The sequence below is a fragment of the Crinia signifera genome, chromosome 2, assembly GCF_055691185.1.
Source record: "Crinia signifera chromosome 2, ASM5569118v1, whole genome shotgun sequence".
In the NCBI taxonomy this organism is placed as follows: Eukaryota; Metazoa; Chordata; class Amphibia; order Anura; family Myobatrachidae; genus Crinia; species Crinia signifera.
The window spans coordinates 387,737,521-387,755,346 of NC_139218.1; the positions used below are offsets into that span (position 1 = coordinate 387,737,521).

The 17,826-nt window shown below is 49.1% G+C and overlaps 2 protein-coding genes across 13 annotated transcripts in view; both read left to right on the plus strand.

The window, feature by feature from the left end:
- The window catches only part of PICALM (phosphatidylinositol binding clathrin assembly protein), a 380,825-nt gene that overhangs the window by 130,643 nt on the left and 232,356 nt on the right, over positions 1 to 17,826 (plus strand). The gene's annotated exons all lie outside the window — the stretch shown is intronic.
- Positions 1 to 17,826, plus strand: part of ME3 (malic enzyme 3) — a 165,360-nt gene that overhangs the window by 98,903 nt on the left and 48,631 nt on the right. For all 3 annotated transcript variants that reach the window (XM_083170267.1, XM_083170266.1, XM_083170268.1), the window contains exon 8: positions 3,866 to 3,975. In XM_083170267.1, coding sequence (XP_083026393.1) covers positions 3,866 to 3,975 — 110 coding nt within the window. The remainder of the gene's footprint in view (positions 1 to 3,865; positions 3,976 to 17,826) is intronic.

Sequence of the window (17,826 nt, forward strand, 5' to 3'; positions counted from 1 at the left end):
TTGAATCACTCAGGAATAAGTGCTACATTTATTTATTCTTTCAGTCAGTTTGTTCTGCACAGCTCTCCCCATGGGAACTGGCTGCTGAGCCGATTACAGCAATTTACAGGCAGGTAATGTTATTAATGGCAGATACAGCATAAAATCAGCATGCCTCCACATGAAGATAATGTGGAGGATCCGGTCCAGGTTTTAGAGCAGCAGCAGGGAAACTAATGTGGTCAGGATTGGGCTGATATAAGACCAATACTTCATCTGATCCAGTGTATGGGATTCCTTGTCCCAATGTCATTTCCTAAGGGATCTGACTTATTTTGACTAGATCGCTTATAAAACACCCCTGCATCGCTCCGTGTGTATGGGCCACTGCGATCACACAGGCCACACTTGCGGTCTCCGCCCGATTTGGCGCACACGCAGAAAGCCAAAATCTGCATGATGCATCTACTCACCCACCTGCACCTGGCTGAGCGTCAGTATCTATAGGAAGACAGATGAATCTCTGCTGTTGTTGTTATATTATTACTTGGCTTCAGAAGAACACAAAAGGTGGAATGATGGAATACTGTTTTGTTATTCTGACACAGACGGCTCCTTTAATAAGACATTTACACAACGCCCGAAGCGTTGTCATACCCCGGCACACAGGGGATTGTGTAAACAGTAAGCAGCGCTTCCTTTTAAAGATCTCGTCTGGCCCTTAGTCTAACAAAACACGCGTAGCAAACAACATGGGACTTGTCTGAGCGCTTCCAGTATGTGGGTTCAATACGTGCGCTGCGTGCTTCTGGCTGTGTCAGGCCCTGGGCAAACTTCGCTGAACTGTTCCTGAGCTATAAATATCTTTTGTCCTTTAAAGAAAGACGAGTTTCCTTTTTCTCAGCGCTGAGCTGGACCATTCGTACAGTATCGGATAAGTATGTGTCCATACACGCAAGTAGGGATTTTTTCAATCCCGGAATTTGGGATTGAAAATTGCCCAATCCCATAATTTGCTTCCCTAATAAAAAATACTTGGCCTGGTCGCCCCGCATATTTACTTACGTGCGTGTTGCGGCCAGGCGGTAAAGCCGCGCGGGTGGGCGGTGAAACAGGGCGAGTGGGCGGGCAATGCAGTCAGGGTGGGAGAGCGGGCAGCGCACCCAGGACGGAGCTGTGTTGCCTGCGCAGCATGACCTCTGACCTTGTCACACTAAGCAGAGCTTCACTGCAGGGGATGGGAGGAGCCGGGCATGGGAGGAGCACCCGCAATCCTGGAAATCTTGGGATTTGAAACTCCAATCCCGGGATTGAAATCCCTGCATTTTAGGGGCCAAATCCCGGGATCCTGCCAATCCCGGGATTGGCCTCCCTACACGCAAGTACGGCTACGCCGGTCTTCTGACTGCCAGAATCCCAAACCAATAGAATCAGTATTGTTCGTGAAATCGGTAAATGATCACAACCGTTATCTAATTATCTCATAGCGAATCTGGCTGCCATTAAATAAGCGGCGCAGATGTCATTTCCACCACGAAAAAGGCGGAGGGTGGTCGTAAGCGACTTAAAGGATCGAGAAAAGAGGTGGAGACTTGAGCGCACTATGGGGGTGATTCAGGACCACTCACTAAGCAGCGGTCTTTCGGTCTGCAAATAGGCGTTCGAGGATCATCTTCTAGGATACAATAGAGAAATAATAGACCGCGTCTGATTGGTTGATATGGGCAACATCCTCTGTACAGTTTTAGAAACTTTGGTGAATGTACCCCTTATACTTACTGATGGTATTGGGGATTTATCCTGGCCTGTCCGTGTTGTACAATCATTGAACGCTCCTTAGACCAATCAAAGGGCAAGTAGCCAACAGAATAACTTCTGCACCAATAAGAAGGTCCAGTTCTATCGCCTCCATTGTCCGGTGCAGGGGCCCTTATTCTAATCGGATCGGTACGGCCCGCGTGCGGCCGTACCGCCGATGTTTTTACTCTGCACATGCGCAGAGGTCAATCTGCGCATGTGCAGCCCCCTTCGCCGCAGACGGATTTCGTCCGCCGCAAAGGGGGCGTATAGGGGCGTGAGAGGCATCATGCCCTCATTTCCCTATGTGTACGCCCCGCGTTTCATGGGCGTTCCCATGCAAACGCGGGGCGTACGCATGCTAATGAGGGCATGACGCAACTCATGGGGGCGGAAAGCTGACGTCGCCGGATGTCAGCTTTCAGCCCCCATACAAGCTACCACACGGACGATTGTCCGTGTGGTCTCAGCTTGCGGGAGCTGCCGCGGCGTGCGGACCTGCCTTCGATGGTCGACGACCATCGAATGCAGGGGGCAGCTCCCACCATTTTTATGCGGATCGCCAGCCGTCCGTGTACGGACGGCCGTGGCGATCCGTAGGGTGGGCGGGGATTCGTCTGGTGCGGTCGCAGCCGCATATGCGGCTCGACCGCACCAACCAGAATAAGGGCCAGGGTGAGAGAACAACCTTTCACTAAGGGGTTAATTACACTTTGCAATAACTTTCTATTGTCTTATACGTCACTGTGTAACGGGGGTCCTGTAACCTACAGCAGCCCCCCGGCCGCGGGTGTGATTTTACACCTATTCATACAGTAAGTGACACCACATCCGAGGGACACAATAGAGTGCGGGTCACACCTCGCCACCTCTTTACACAGGGACAGAAAACTGTCTCCGTATTCCCCGGGATGACATAACCTCCAAATCATCCGTACAAAAGGCGCCGCGAATCTGAGAATGATGACAAAACACAAATCTAGGACAGTCACCGATGTAACACAGGGGTGCGGTGAATGGAAGGCTTCATGGACAAAGTCACTATCATAATACAACCCTCCCGAGGGTCCGGTGTCGGTTTCAGCTGCTTCTGTGTGTCTGCCGGATCTACATTACAGAAGACTTAATAGGACCGGATGAATGACCGTCCTGCCGCCCGCAGCCAACAGCAGATCCCCCCTGACATAAAACATCAGTCACATTGTGCATTAGTGGCCAGGCATTGTGTGAGTGCGATCTGTTATTTTATTCAGTCCATTGCTAGATGACTGGGCCTGATTCAGAGGCGGTGGCAATTTCAGTGGTGTCACAACCGCACCATTATCGCTAGACTACGCATGCATCGAGGTAACGACGGAGCATGGGGCTGGGCAGCGAACCACTAACACGTGTGGCGGCTGTTTTAGGGTTAGTCCATAGAGTTGGTGGCAGAGTAGTCCCAGAAGTGTGCGATAGGAGGTTCTGGTGATCTTTTTACTTAGCTACCAGGACCTGGACTTAAACTTCCTGACTTAAACCCTTTCATGCTTTCCAGAGTGTCCTTGCATTCGTGTAGGTCTGGACAACCTGTGGCTCTCCAAGTGTTGTGAAACTACACATCCCAGCATGCAATGCTATAGTTTTAGCATTACCTAATACCAAAATTGTGGCAGGGCATGCTGGGAACTGTAGTCTCATAACAGGTTGGCCAGGTCTACTTTCCCGTATGCCTAAATGTATGGACATCCCCGACCTTTTGTTACCATGACAATTTCCACAGCCTTAATCCCAAGGAACAATAGCATTTCCTCCAGCAACCATTTGAATGTGTTTTTTAGTTCAGCATCTGATTCCTTTCCATCATTTTATAGTGAGTCATGTGACATGTGGGCGGAGCTTGCACATTAAGTACCCAATGGGCGAACGACATCCGAAATGTCCCATGGAAAACGTGCTGCTGAATAAATGACGGAGCAGCTTTTCTTAGTGGTTATAAATCAGACCTGAGAATTGCGTTTTGGGCTAGAAATCCCCTAATGGATGCTCTGCAGGGGAGTATGCTCTGCGAGAACACACGTACAAGCTCCGTAATGCACCTTTCTCATTGCAGGTATGGGATGAATTGCTTGATACAGTTTGAAGATTTTGCCAATTCCAATGCCTTCCGCCTGCTGAACAAGTACCGCCACAAGTACTGCACCTTCAATGATGACATTCAAGGTAAGGAAACGCCTTTAGCTTTCTCATAATGTCCTGATCCTGAATGTATTCATCAAGCTGCTCCTATGTTTTCTGTCCCGCCCTTCCCACAGCCTAATCCATCATGTCCTAATGGACACAATGGGTAGAGAGGAGGAGATATGGAACTGACAGGTTGGGAAGAGGAGGTATGGACATGATGAGTAGAGAGGAGGAGATATAGAAGTGACAGATTGGGAAGAGGAGGTATGGACATGATGGGTAGAGAGGAGGAGATATGGAAGTGACAGGTTGGAAAGAGGAGGTATGGACATGATGGGTAGAGAGCAGGAGATATGGAAGTGACAGGTTGGAAAGAGGAGGTATGGACATGATGGGTAGAGAGGAGGAGATATGGAAGTGACAGGTTGGGAAGAGGAGGTATGGAAATTATGGGTAGAGAGGAGGAGATATGGAAGTGACAGGTTAGGAAGAGGAGGTATGGACATGATGCGTAGAGAGCAGGAGATATGGAAGTGACAGGTTGGAAAGAGTAGGTATGGACATGATGGGTAGAGAGCAGGAGATATGGAAGTGACAGGTTAGGAAGAGGAGGTATGGACATGATGGGTAGAGAGCAGGAGATATGGAAGTGACAGGTTGGAAAGAGGAGGTATGGACATGATGGGTAGAGAGCAGGAGATATGGAAGTGACAGGTCAAGAAGAGGAGGTATGGACATGATGGGTAGAGAGCAGGAGATATGGAAGTGACAGGTTAGGAAGAGGAGGTATGGACATGATGGGTAGAGAGCAGGAGATATGGAAGTGACAGGTTAGGAAGAGGAGGTATGTACATGATGGGTAGAGAGCAGGATATATGGAAGTGACAGGTTAGGAAGAGGAGGTATGGACATGATGGGTAGAGAGCAGGAGATATGGAAGTGACAGGTTGGAAAGAGGAGGTATGGACATGATGGGTAGAGAGGAGGAGATATGGAAGTGACCGGATGGGAAGAGAAGGTATTGACATGATGGGTAGAGAGGAGGAGATATGGAAGTGAACGGTTAGGAAAAGGAAGTATGGACATGATGGGTAGAGAGGAGGAGATATGGAAGTGACAGGTTAGGAAGAGGGGGTATGACATGATGGGTAGAGAGGAGGAGATATGGAAGTGACAGGTTGGGAAGAGGAGGTATGACATGATGGGTAGAGAGAAGGAGATATGGAAGTGACAGGTTAGGAAGAGGAGGTATGGACATGATGGGTAGAGAGCAGGAGATATGGAAGTGACAGGTTGGAAAGAGGAGGTATGGACATGATGGGTAGAGAGGAGATATGGAAGTGACCGTATGGGAAGAGAAGGTATGGACATGATGGGTAGAGAGGAGGAGATATGGAAGTGAACGGTTAGGAAGAGGAAGTATGGACATGATGGGTAGAGAGGAGGAGATATGGAAGTGAGCAGTTGGGAAGAGGAGGTAGACATGATGGGTAGAGAGGAGGAGATATGGAAGTGACCAGTTAGGAAGAGCAGGTAGACATGATGGGTAGAGAGGAGGAGATATGGAAGTGACAGGTTATGAAGAGGAGGTAGACATGATGAGTAGAGAGGAGGAGATATGGAAGTGAACTGTTAGGAAGAGAAGGTATGGACATGATGGGTAGAGAGGAGGAGATATGGAAGTGAACGGTTAGGAAGAGGAAGTATGGACATGATGGGTAGAGAGGAGGAGATATGGAAGTGACAGGTTAGGAAGAGGGGGTATGACATGATGGGTAGAGAGGAGGAGATATGGAAGTGACAGGTTGGGAAGAGGAGGTATGACATGATGGGTAGAGAGGAGGAGATATGGAAGTGACAGGTTAGGAAGAGGAGGTATGGACATGATGGGTAGAGAGCAGGAGATATGGAAGTGACAGGTTGGAAAGAGGAGGTATGGACATGATGGGTAGAGAGCAGGAGATATGGAAGTGACCGGATGGGAAGAGAAGGTATGGACATGATGGGTAGAGAGGAGGAGATATGGAAGTGAACGGTTAGGAAGAGGAAGTATGGACATGATGGGTAGAGAGGAGGAGATATGGAAGTGAGGGGTTGGGAAGAGGAGGTATGGACATGATGGGTACAGAGAAGGAGATATGAAAATGACCGGTTAGGAAGAGGAGGTATGGACATGATGGGTAGAGAGGAGGAGATATGGAAGTGACCAGTTAGGAAGACGAGGTAGACATGATGGTTAGAGAGGAGGAGATATGGAAGTGACAGGTTAGGAAGAGGACATGATGGGCAGAGAGGAGGACATATGGAAGTGACCAGTTAGGAAGAGCAGGTAGACATGATGGGTAGAGAGGAGGAGATATGGAAGTGACAGGTTATGAAGAGGAGGTAGACATGATGAGTAGAGAGGAGGAGATATGGAAGTGAACTGTTAGGAAGAGGAGGTATGGACATGATGGGTAGAGAGAGGATATATGGAAGTGACCGGTTGGGAAGAGGAGGTATGGACATGATGGGTAGAGAGCAGGAGATATGGAAGTGACCGGATGGGAAGAGAAGGTATGGACATGATGGGTAGAGAGGAGGAGATATAGAAGTGATAGGTTGGGAAGAGGAGGTATGGACATGATGGGTAAAGAGCAGGAGATATGGAAGTGGCCAGTTAGGAAGAGGAGGTATGGACATGATGGGTAGAGAGGAGGAGATATAGAAGTGATAGATTGGGAAGAGGAGGTGACATGATGGGTAGAGAGAGGAGATATGGAAGTGACCAGTTGGAAAGAGGAGGTATGGACCTGATGGGTAGAGAGGAGGAGATATGGAAGTGACCAGTTGGAAAGAGGAGGTATGGACATGATGGGTAGAGAGGAGAATATATATAAGAGATAGATTGGGAAGAGGAGGTATGGGACATGATGGGTAGAGAGAGGAGATATGGAAGTGACCAGTTGGAAAGAGGAGGTATGGACCTGATGGGTAGAGAGGAGGAGATATGGAAGTGACCAGTTGGAAAGAGGAGGTATGGACATGATGGGTAGAGAGGAGGAGATATGGAAGTGACCAGTTGGAAAGAGGAGGTACAGTATGACAAGATGGAGTATGGTGGAAGAGACAGGTTGCAATACTTTCAGTATTTTTTAAGTAATTTATTAAGATGTTTATTCTAATTCACATGTGATGTTGCTACAGGCAAGCAATCAGAATCTACATCATTTATTTAGCACCCTCTAGAAGATAGTAGACTGTATGTTTGTTTTTGTTTTTTATGGCTTCTGTTTGCTCGCATTGGAGGTCATATTCAGACAGATGATCTGACCAAGCATACGGCTTGTGCAAGTTTGAGTGGTGCAATGGAGTCTTAAAACCTAAAGCATGATTGCAGCATCGGTAGACTCAGAATCCAGCTAAGGATATCCGTGTAACAGCCCCCAAGATTTCTGCTGCCAGCACCGCAGTGGGAAGCGTGCTATTTGTAGTGCCCCACGGTCTCACACCTCTCGGCAGCTTTGCGCCGTCCTTGGCTGGGTCAGTTCCTGAAAATGTAGCCAGGGGAAAAGTGGGTACATGGAAAGGCCCCTGGGAGAGGGGTAAATGGTCACTTGGTTAGTATGATTAGACTAGGTGATTCATCGCGCCCTACGGGCGCTCTTCACACCGGCGTAAGGGGCTACGCCCCTTAATTTGTGAACATTTGTATTGTGAGAAATATGGTTAGAATTGTATGAAAGATGCCCTGTATTGCAGCTTCTGGCAGTGGGTGAGGGTCCAGCATGGCAGCACAGGAGTACCGGACGGTGGCCCTGAGTCAGTGTCTCCTCCTACTGGGTGGGAGTTAGGGTGCATGAGAGCAGGAGGCTGGGATATGAGGCATGATAGGGGTATGTGGGCAACACAGCGTCAGCGATTACCCAGTGGTGGAAGTTACGGTTCAGGAGAGCAGGAAGCTGGGTAGTGATAGGGGTGTGTGGGCATACGGGGGACTAAAGAGGGTGGTGGACACTGTGCAGCTTCTGCCAGTGGGTGAGGGTCCAGCGTGGCAGCACAGAAATACAGGAGTCAGTGTCTCCTCCGACTGGGTGGGAGTTAGGGTGCATGAGAGCAGGAGGCTGGGCGGTAAAGCATGAAAGGGGAATGTGGGCAACACAGGGTGAGCGGGTCTCCACTGGCGGAAGTTACGGGGCAGGAGAACAGGAGGCAGGGCAGTGTCCTCCCACATTGATGGCAAAAGTATTCAACATCGGCCATAAACCATCGATTATTTGAAAATCATTGATGGTCGATGGGCATCCCTAGAACTGGAGGAGGGTGGGGGACAGTATGCAGCTCCCGGCAGTGAGTGAGCGTCTCCTCCCACTGGGAGGGAGTGAGCGTGCATGAGAGCAGGAGGCTGTATAATAGTGGTATGTGGGCAAGACATTGATAAAAGTTGTGGCGCTGGTGCAGAGGGCAGTGGGGAAACCTGCAGTGCGGCAGCCAGGGCCGGATTTCCCACCTAGGGGCGGTACCTGCTTGTGGTGGTACAGGATCCCCCATTGTCACGGGGGTACGTGAAATTCGGGAGCGGGGGCCGCGGTGGTCCGCTGGGGGGTGGAATTGCCGGAGGGGGGTCTGGGGGGTCTGCAAATTGCGGGAGGGGGGGTGGTGTGTGGGGATCCGCGGTTAGCGGGAGGGGGCGGGGGTCCGCAAATCGTGGGCGGGGGCGCGGGGGGGCTTGAATCGTGGGAAGGGGGGTCCGCAAATTGCGGGAGGGGGGTTGTCGGGGTTAGTGAATTGCGGGAGGGGGGGTTGCGGAGGTCCGTGAATTGCGGGAGGGGCGCGTGGGGTGCCGTGAGTCAAGGGGGGGTGGTGCGGGGGTCCGTGAATCACGGGAGGGGTCATGAATCGCAGGAGGCGGGGGTCGTGGGGGGGCTGCGAATCGCAGGAGGGGGGGGGTGTGGGGGGTTGCCGTGAATTGCATGAGGGGGGCGTGAATCAAGGGAGGGTGGGCGCAGGGGGGTGGTGCGGGGGTCCGTGAATCGCGGGAGGGGGCATGAATCGCGGGAGGGGGGGTCGTGGGGGGTTCCGAATCGCAGGAAGGGGGGTATGGGGGGTGCCGTGAATTGCGTGAGGGGGGCATGAATCGCGGGAGGGGGGGACCCCGAATGTGTGAATTACGGGGCGGTCGCAAATTGCGAGAGGTGCCAAGGGGGCCTGCAAATCGCGGGAGGGGGGCGCTACGGGGGGTTTCGTGAATCGCGGGAGGGGGGGTCTTGGGGGGTTGCGAATCGCAGGAAGGGGGGTGTGGGGGGTGCCGTGAATTGCGTGAGGGGGGCATGAATCGCGGGAGATGGGGTCCCCGAATGTGTGAATTAGGGGGCGGTCGCAAATCGCGAGAAGTGCCGAGGGGGCCCGCAAATCGCGGGAGGGGGGCGCTACGGGGGGTTCCGTGAATCGCGGGAGGGGGCGGCGTGAATGGCGGGAGGGGGGTCGCAAATCACAGTAGGGGGGGGTGCCGTGAATCGCGGGAGGGGGGGTCGCGGGGGTCCCTTTTAATGCCGGGAGGGGGGGTCGCAGGGGTCCCACGAATCGCGGGAGGGGAGGATGCAGGGGTCCTGCGAATCGCGGGAGGGGGCTCGCGGGAGGGAGGGGTCGCTGGGGTCCCGCAATTTGCGGGAGGGTCCCGCGGGAGGGGGTGGTTGCGGAGGTACAGCGAATCTCGGGAGGGGGTGGTCGGGTCTGGGACGGATATTAGACAGCACTTTCATCGACAGCCATTACATCGACACCATTAGTTCGACAGCTCAATAGGTCGACATGGTTTTAGGTCGACATGTCATTAGGTCGACATGTCATTATGTCGACAGCTCATTAGGTCGACAGCTCATTAGGTCGACATGTTTTTAGGTTGACACTGCCATTAGGTCGACAGAGTCTATGTCGACAGTCAAAAGGTCGACATGGGTTTTTTCACTGTTTTTTGGCCGAAATGTCGACACAGTCGACAATAGTCCGGATACCGTGGTGGTCGCGGGGGTCCCGCGAATCGCGGGAGGGGGGGGTTCGCGGGGGTCCCGCGAATCACGGGAGGGGGGGTCGCAGGGGTCCCGCGACTCGCGGGAGGGTGGAAAGCGGGGGTCCCGCGAATCGCGGGAGGGGGGGTCGCGGGGGGTTCCGCGAATCGCGGGAGGGGGGGTCGCGGGGGTCCTGGCAGAGGGTAGGGATGTGCAGGAGTAATGGTGGATGGTGGCTGTGGAGTAATGGTGGATGGTGGGCGTGTACTGTAGCCCTGGCTGGGCGGGGGGAGGTGATGTCAAGGGGATGGAACGTCAGACACATGAAAGTGAAACTGTTTTACACAGGAACGTTCTCCACAGGGGTTGAGTGACAGATCTGGCTAAATATATAAGAGATTGACAAGCCTTAGGTCGACACATTAAAAGGTCGACATGGCTTTAGGTATAATTAGACCATTTTAATTCTTAAAGCCAAAACCTAGATCCTTTATATTGCTGAGTGTATCTAACACCAATTAACAGTTCTACAAACAGCTTGCGTAACGAGGATACAGAGTGTAACCAGATGTAATAAAGAAGAATATAATAATGAAATGTGAGATTAGCATGATAATAATTAGCAGTTGGCAGCCTCAGGGAAGCGCCCGTCACCGTTCCACTCTTGTTGCGGCGTTCCGCTTCCTGACACATCTGTTCTTACAGCGACGATGGAAGGGGAAGCGGAGGGGTGGACACAGAATTCTGCAGAGATAATATCGCTGTGCATTAGCCACATTAGTACACAGGGAAGCGTAGCGCCGGCGTGTCAGAGCGGACGGGAGATGTGAGTCGGAAACGTAGAAATCGGACAAATGATCGCTGCAGATGTTCATCCAGAGGATTATGTGTCAAAATATCCTGGCTGCAGAACACTAGGAAACTCAGTGTGGATTCTTTTGCACATGTCTTTTGTTATTGGAATAGTTTTCCGTTGTAGATCCGGCATGGATTCTGTGCCAGTTTTTGCTGTAAATATTTAATTCCCTGACTGCACATAGTGTAGGGGGAGCTAGGCTGCTGGTCATTACTGTCCTGCACACCTGTGGCCAGGGAGTGTGTATAGGAGCAGATATTGTTCTATACCATCTCCTTCACACCTTTCCCTCTCCGTCATTCTACAGCTTTACCTCTCATCCCCATCATTCGTGTTACAGCCGCAGCCGTGTCTTCTTCATCAAGTCTCTATACCCTGCATTGATCATACCTTTATCTTCTCTTATTTCCTTGTCTATCATTCCCTCATCCTTCTCTTCTTTTTCATTCAGTTGCTCATGGTACAGTACATAATTCCTTCAGTCAGTCTCCTCATCACCCAATTCTTCTTCTCCAATTATCTACCTTGTGTCCATAACGCTTTCATCCAATATCCGTTCCTTTCTCTCCTTCACCCAATCTCTGCTCATTCCGCATCATTCCTTCATCTTATATCCAGCCCCTTCCTATCTCTCCTTAATTCGCTGTCTGCTCATTCCACATCATTCCTTCATCTGATATCCAGCCCCTTCCTATCTATCGAATCTCTGTTCATTCCACATCATTCCTTCATCCATTATCCAGTCCCTTCCTATCTCTCCTTCATTCACTCTCTCTGCTCGTTCCACATCATTCCTTCATCCACTATCCAGCCTCTGCCTATCTCTCATTCATCCAATATCTTCTTATTCCACATCATTCCTTCATCTGATATCCGGCCTCTTCCTATCTCTCATTTATCCAATCTCTGTTCATTCCACATCATTCCTTCATCCACTATCCAGCCCCATTCCTATCTCTCCTTCCTTCATTCACTCTCTCTGCTCGTTCCACATCATTCCTTCATCCATTATCCTGCCCCTTCCTATCACTCCTTCATTCAATCTCTACTCATTCCACATTATTCCTTCATCTAATATTCATCCCCTTCCTATCTCTCATTCACAAAATCTCTGTTCATTCCACTTCATTCCTTCATCTGATATTCAGCCCCTTCCTATCTCTCCAATCTCTGTTCATTCAACTTCATTTCTTCATCCATTATCCAGTCCCTTCCTATCTCTCCTTTATTCACTTTCTCTGCTTGTTCCACATCATTCCTTCATCCGCTATCCAGCCCCATTCCTATCTCTCCTTCATTCACTCTCCCTGCTTGTTCCACATCATTCCTTCATCCATTATCCTGCCCCTTCCTATCTCTCCTTCATTCTCTCTCTGCTCATTCCACATAATTCCTTCATCCACTATCCAGCCCCTTCTATCTCTCTACTCATTCACTCTCTGCTCATTCCACATTATTCCTTCATCTATTATCCAGCCCCTTCCTATATCTCCTTCATTCACTCTCTGCTCATTCCACATCATTCCTTCATCTATTATCAAGCCCCTTCCTATATCTCCTTCATTCACTCTCTGCTCGTTCCACATCATTCCTTCATCCACTATCCAGCCCCTTCCTATCTCTCCTTCATTCACTCTCTGCTCGTTCCACATCATTCCTTCATCCATTATCCAGCCCCTTCCTATCTCTCCTTCATTCACTCTCTCTGCTCATTCCACATCATTCCTTCATCCATTATCCAGCCCCTTCCTATCTCTCCTTCATTCAGTCTCTGCTTATTCCTCATCATTCCTTCATCCATGGGAATGCCCTGTGTACGGCGGCATCGGAACCATGTGGGCTGAGACGTGACGTTGGTGTAACAGATTCTAAATATGGCGCGTGCAGGTGGAACAGACAGCCGCATGCAGACGCCTTGATGTACGGCAGACACAGGCGGACTCTCACATTAGCAGTAGCTAGTAAGCAGGCTGCCGCAGATGTGCCTGATTCAGGATCAGCCAATCATGTAACAGGAAATCACAGAACGTCAGATATTCCTGCGGGCAGATCTGTTGTCTTTGCTGCTGCAGATAAAACATTGCACGTTGTGCTTTTGTATCGCACACACTGTTGTTGCCCTCATGTCTCTTACAGTCCTGACTCCTGATTATATGTATTTATTTTGGATCCTGGGTGGAACTTACTCACAGAATTCACATGAAATTCCTGGTGATGTGAAGACTAGCAGCCAGCCCTGCTGGATGCCCCGAGTCTCTCTCTGGCTCTAGTGGGGGCGTGGGACGTAACCCAGCAGGTCCCTGCTGCTATGTTCTACTCCCAGGCATTGTACTTCTGTTCGCTGACAGCGACACCAGGATCCGTAACAGAAACTAACTGCACTAATAAGGTTACGTACTAATAGGGCCCAGTGTTAGCCGGCTGTGACCCGGACAGGTGTGAGTGGAACTGTCTACATTGTCTGGGTCGACAGTCAATAGGTAGATACCAAAAGGTTATTCCCAATCATAGTTCACATGGATGTTTAAGTATAAAAAGGACAAAAAAATGATAATAAAAAATGCGAAGAACTTTTTTCATGTGTTGCTCTTTATTTTCCGTGTCGCCCTTTTTTTTTCATGTGTTGCCTATTTTTGTGTTGACCTTTTTTTTTTTTAACGTGTCAACCTTTTTTCTTGCTTCATCCTTTTTTAAGCATCAACCTTATCCACGCGTCAACCTTTATTTCATGTGGCAACCTTTTTTCCACATGTTAACATTTTGCTAGATGTCGACCTATTGACTGTTGGCTTTAGACACCGGAGACCTATTCACTGGACATCGACCCAGTTATATGCCCACCTGCCAGATGGGGGATTGGTACTTTTTTTTTTTTTTTCAAAGGGACATTTCTAAAAAGTTTGTACTGTTATCCAAGGAACTTTTTAAACAGTCACTGGGTTGGATGAGGGCACAACATAACAGAGAATATAATTAGTTTTGGTTTGTTTATTTAAATGAAAGACTTCCTTATCTTTTATATTGTCAGAGAAAACACCAGATACCAGGGGCCTATTTGCAAAGACATCTGCGGCTGGAATTGGAATCACTGCCTGTCGCATTGCTCTTTGGCGCCCCCCAGAGGAATAGAGGCCTCACCCCAGTCACACTGCAGTAGCCTTTCTGTGTCTGACCTATTGTGGTCAAACTAATTTCATTTTATTAAACTAATTAACATATTTTTTTATTAATTCTTCATCCTATTTAATGTTAATTGATGTCCTTGCAAACATGCCGCCTCCTGATAAAAACACGGGGCTGGGGAGTCGGGATTTGGAGGGTAAGTCCAGGACAATGCTGCGCCGTTTCCATATCAATAACATATTGAGGACTCTGTTGGCTCAGCTGTGGCAGGGAACTGAATGAGTAATTACAGCAGTCACTGCTGCCACACAATAAGAAAGCGAAGCTGTGGCTAATTATAAGATGCAGTCTCTGCATGCGGTATACTGGCATTGTGATGGTAAATGCACTTTTACACACTGCATAGCGCCAGTCTGAGGTGCATAGTCCTCCCCATGTTGTGCTGGAGCAGCGCTGGAAGTAAGTTGTGCGCACTTTGTGCAATAGAACGTTGCGTGGAAATAGTGCACAGTGGCCCTTATTCTGGTTCCCTCGCAAAGGCAAATTCCTTCTCAAATGGCCAAAACCATGTGCACTGCAGGTGGGGCAGATGTAACATGTGCAGAGAGCTTTAGAGTTGGGTGAGTTATTTTGTTTCTGTGCAGGTCATATCCGGAGATGCCCCCGCCTCTATATGTGCAGCCTGTGCGCCTGGTTTACTATTATACTGTTCAATCTAGAACCCTGCATCTTTTAAAACCTGTGCAGTTCCTCTTACCTACCCGGGGTGTCTCATTCTGCTGTGTTGCTTCTAGCACAGTGTGGTCGGTATTTCAGCACTGATATACAGACCAGACCTGTGCTAGAAGCACCGGAGACCTATTTTTGGGATGTAGGCTCAGCAAACCTAAACGGTCACGCCGACATTAGCCCTAGGGGGACACTTATCAAATCTTAGGAGAGAGAGAGATAAAGGGATGTGGGCCGAATTCGCTACCCGGGCCGATGTTTGAGCCATAGAAACGCTGGGCACACCCAGGTGAAGGAAGGTGTGTCCATGCATGCTTGGGGCGTCCGCCCCCATTGTGGTAGATATCGGGCATCTGAGAAGTGAACCAGAGGCATTTACCTGCCTGCTGAACTAGGGTTCTAGAATCGAAAGGTCTGAATCAGGCCCAAAGTACCAATTAGTCAGCTCCTAACTGTGCTTTTTCTAGCACGGCCTGTAGAATGACAGTTGGAAGCTGATTGATATTTTATCTCTCTCCAATGTTTGATAAATATTTCCAGTAATGTTGCAGATATTTTGTCATTTTCTAATGCAACGAATGCGTTCGAGACTCTGGTCATTTATAGTTCTTCATCTGAATAAGTGGAATAAATCCCCTGCAAAGCGGACATCAGTGCGTGCGTCGCCGAATCACCGTGGAAAAGTCTCTGCATTGCATTTTCTGGCATCGCCAGATGTAGAAGTGGCGGAAAAGTAATACGCCGGCGTAACGTTATTTGTCAGCAGAATTCTAATCCTATGAAGTGCCTGCTATTAGGTCTCCAACCTTTTACTCCTTTAAAACAGTCCCAGCAGCAGACCTGCGGTTCCCTCACTACCACATGACAGCGCTGTACCCATGTTCAGAACTGGGCATGTCAGTACCGCTATATATTGCCACTGATATATACAAATGTAAAGGCACTTAAGCCCCATACACACAAAAGGATATAATATAGAAAGGGCTTTCTGAGCACTGGGGCAGACGTTAAGCTTTAACAAGAGATAAATGCAAGGGTGATAAAGAGAGATAACCGTCCAGCCAATCAGCTCCTTACTGACTTTTTTCAAACACAGGCTGTAACATGGCAGTTAGCAGCTGATTGGCTGGACGTTTATCTCTCCTTATCACCCTGCATTTATCTCTTGTTAAGGCTTAATACATCTGCCCCAATATCTTTTACTATATCCTCTTGTGTGTACACTCAATATCATTACCGATGAGCGCTGTGGAAAGAACCCTCCCGTCTGCTGGACATATGCGGGTCAGTTTGGCGAGTCCCGGTGACGTCCATGAATGATATTGTTTATCGAAATCGCTCCGCGTGTACACTCTGGGAACGATTCAGGATGGCTCGTAGCTCCTGTCAGTTTTCAAACACAGCCTGGAAAATGACAGCCACTGATTGGCTAGAAGTTTATCGCTCTCTGCTTTTCCTCTCGCCAAGCTTTGATACATCTGCCCCTTTATTCTAAAAAGTCTTCTTACGTACCAAATATATCTCCAAATCTTGTCTGTATTTTCTTTTCTTTTCATACCAATTATCTCCCCCCGCCGAGTACTCTCAAGTTTGTACAAAAGAAACATTTCTGCAATTACGGCGTTTTGTATAGTACATTATGTATTTGGAAATGGAACAGACCTCATTGAGTAAATATCTGTAAGGCGGATGCTGCAAGGCTTGTTCTATGAGAACATTTTGCGAGCGCGGACCCCCGCTAATAGGCCAGGGGCGAGCAGAGGGAGGCCCGATATAGTAACACAACAGGACAAGAGGTTAATTGCAGTAATTGGAGCTCTTGGACACATCGTTTTCCCAACAATAGATGCTAATCAGTGTCCCAGCTGTATATTAAGTATCACCGCAGTTTCCAATTCGAACATTTATTTAATAAAAAAAAAAATATTTTTCTAATTTCTCTGTTGGTTTTTTTAAAATATTTTTTTAAAGTTTTTAATGTTTTTAGATATGTTTAACTGGGATCAGATCATCATTTTGTTATCAGCCTTCACTACCTCCTCCAAGTTTGAAGCGCAGGGGGATAGAATTATTTGCAGCCAATCAGATGGGGAGACTGTGACAGCTGCAGTTCTGTATAACACAAATGGGCCGAATTCAGACAATGCACAGGTCTGAATCCATCCTCATCCCCGATGGTGGGGGTCTGCGCATAACACTCATGCACAAGCCCTCGGAGCAGGCATGCCCCTGCCTGCTCGGGGGCAGGCGAATGGCCTCACATGATGTCAGCGCCAACGATTGTTCTGTATGCTGCATTCTCAGGATGTTGTGAAAGCCGCAATGATGCGGTTTTGTCCAATGACATGTGCATTATATATTGGTCCTGGCATAGGGGATGCGGATCTTAGAATATTGCACCGTCTTTTGTTTCGCACTTGGTAGTGGGGCTTTTTCATATGGCACTATGGCAAGTTTAATGTGTACAATGTCCAGCACAAGCTCAGTGAGATCTGCAGCTCTCACTGGCTGCCTGACTCTCATACAGACTCACAGTAATGTTACAATGCTGCAGCCCAGACTCCCAGTAATGTTACAGAGCTGCAGCTCTCACTGGCTGCCTGACTCTCATACACACTCACAGTAATGTTACAATGCTGCAGCCCAGACTCCCAGTAATGTTACAGAGCTGCAGCTCTTACTGGCTGCCTGACTCTCATACACACTCACAGTAATGTTACAATGCTGCAGCCCAGACTCCCAGTAATGTTACAGAGTTGCAGCTCTCACTTGCTGCCTGACTCTCATACAGACTCACAGTAATGTTACAATGCTGCAGCCCAGACTCCCAGTAATGTTACAGAGCTGCAGCTCTCACTGGCTGCCTGACTCTCATACAGACTCACAGTAATGTTACAATGCTGCAGCCCAGACTCCCAGTAATGTTACAGAGCTGCAGCTCTCACTGGCTGCCTGACTCTCATACAGACTCACAGTAATGTTACAATGCTGCAGCCCAGACTCCCAGTAATGTTACAGAGCTGCAGCTCTCACTGGCTGCCTGACTCTCATACAGACTCACAGTAATGTTACAATGCTGCAGCCCAGACTCCCAGTAATGTTACAGAGCTGCAGCTCTTACTGGCTGCCTGACTCTCATACACACTCACAGTAATGTTACAATGCTGCAGCCCAGACTCCCAGTAATGTTACAGA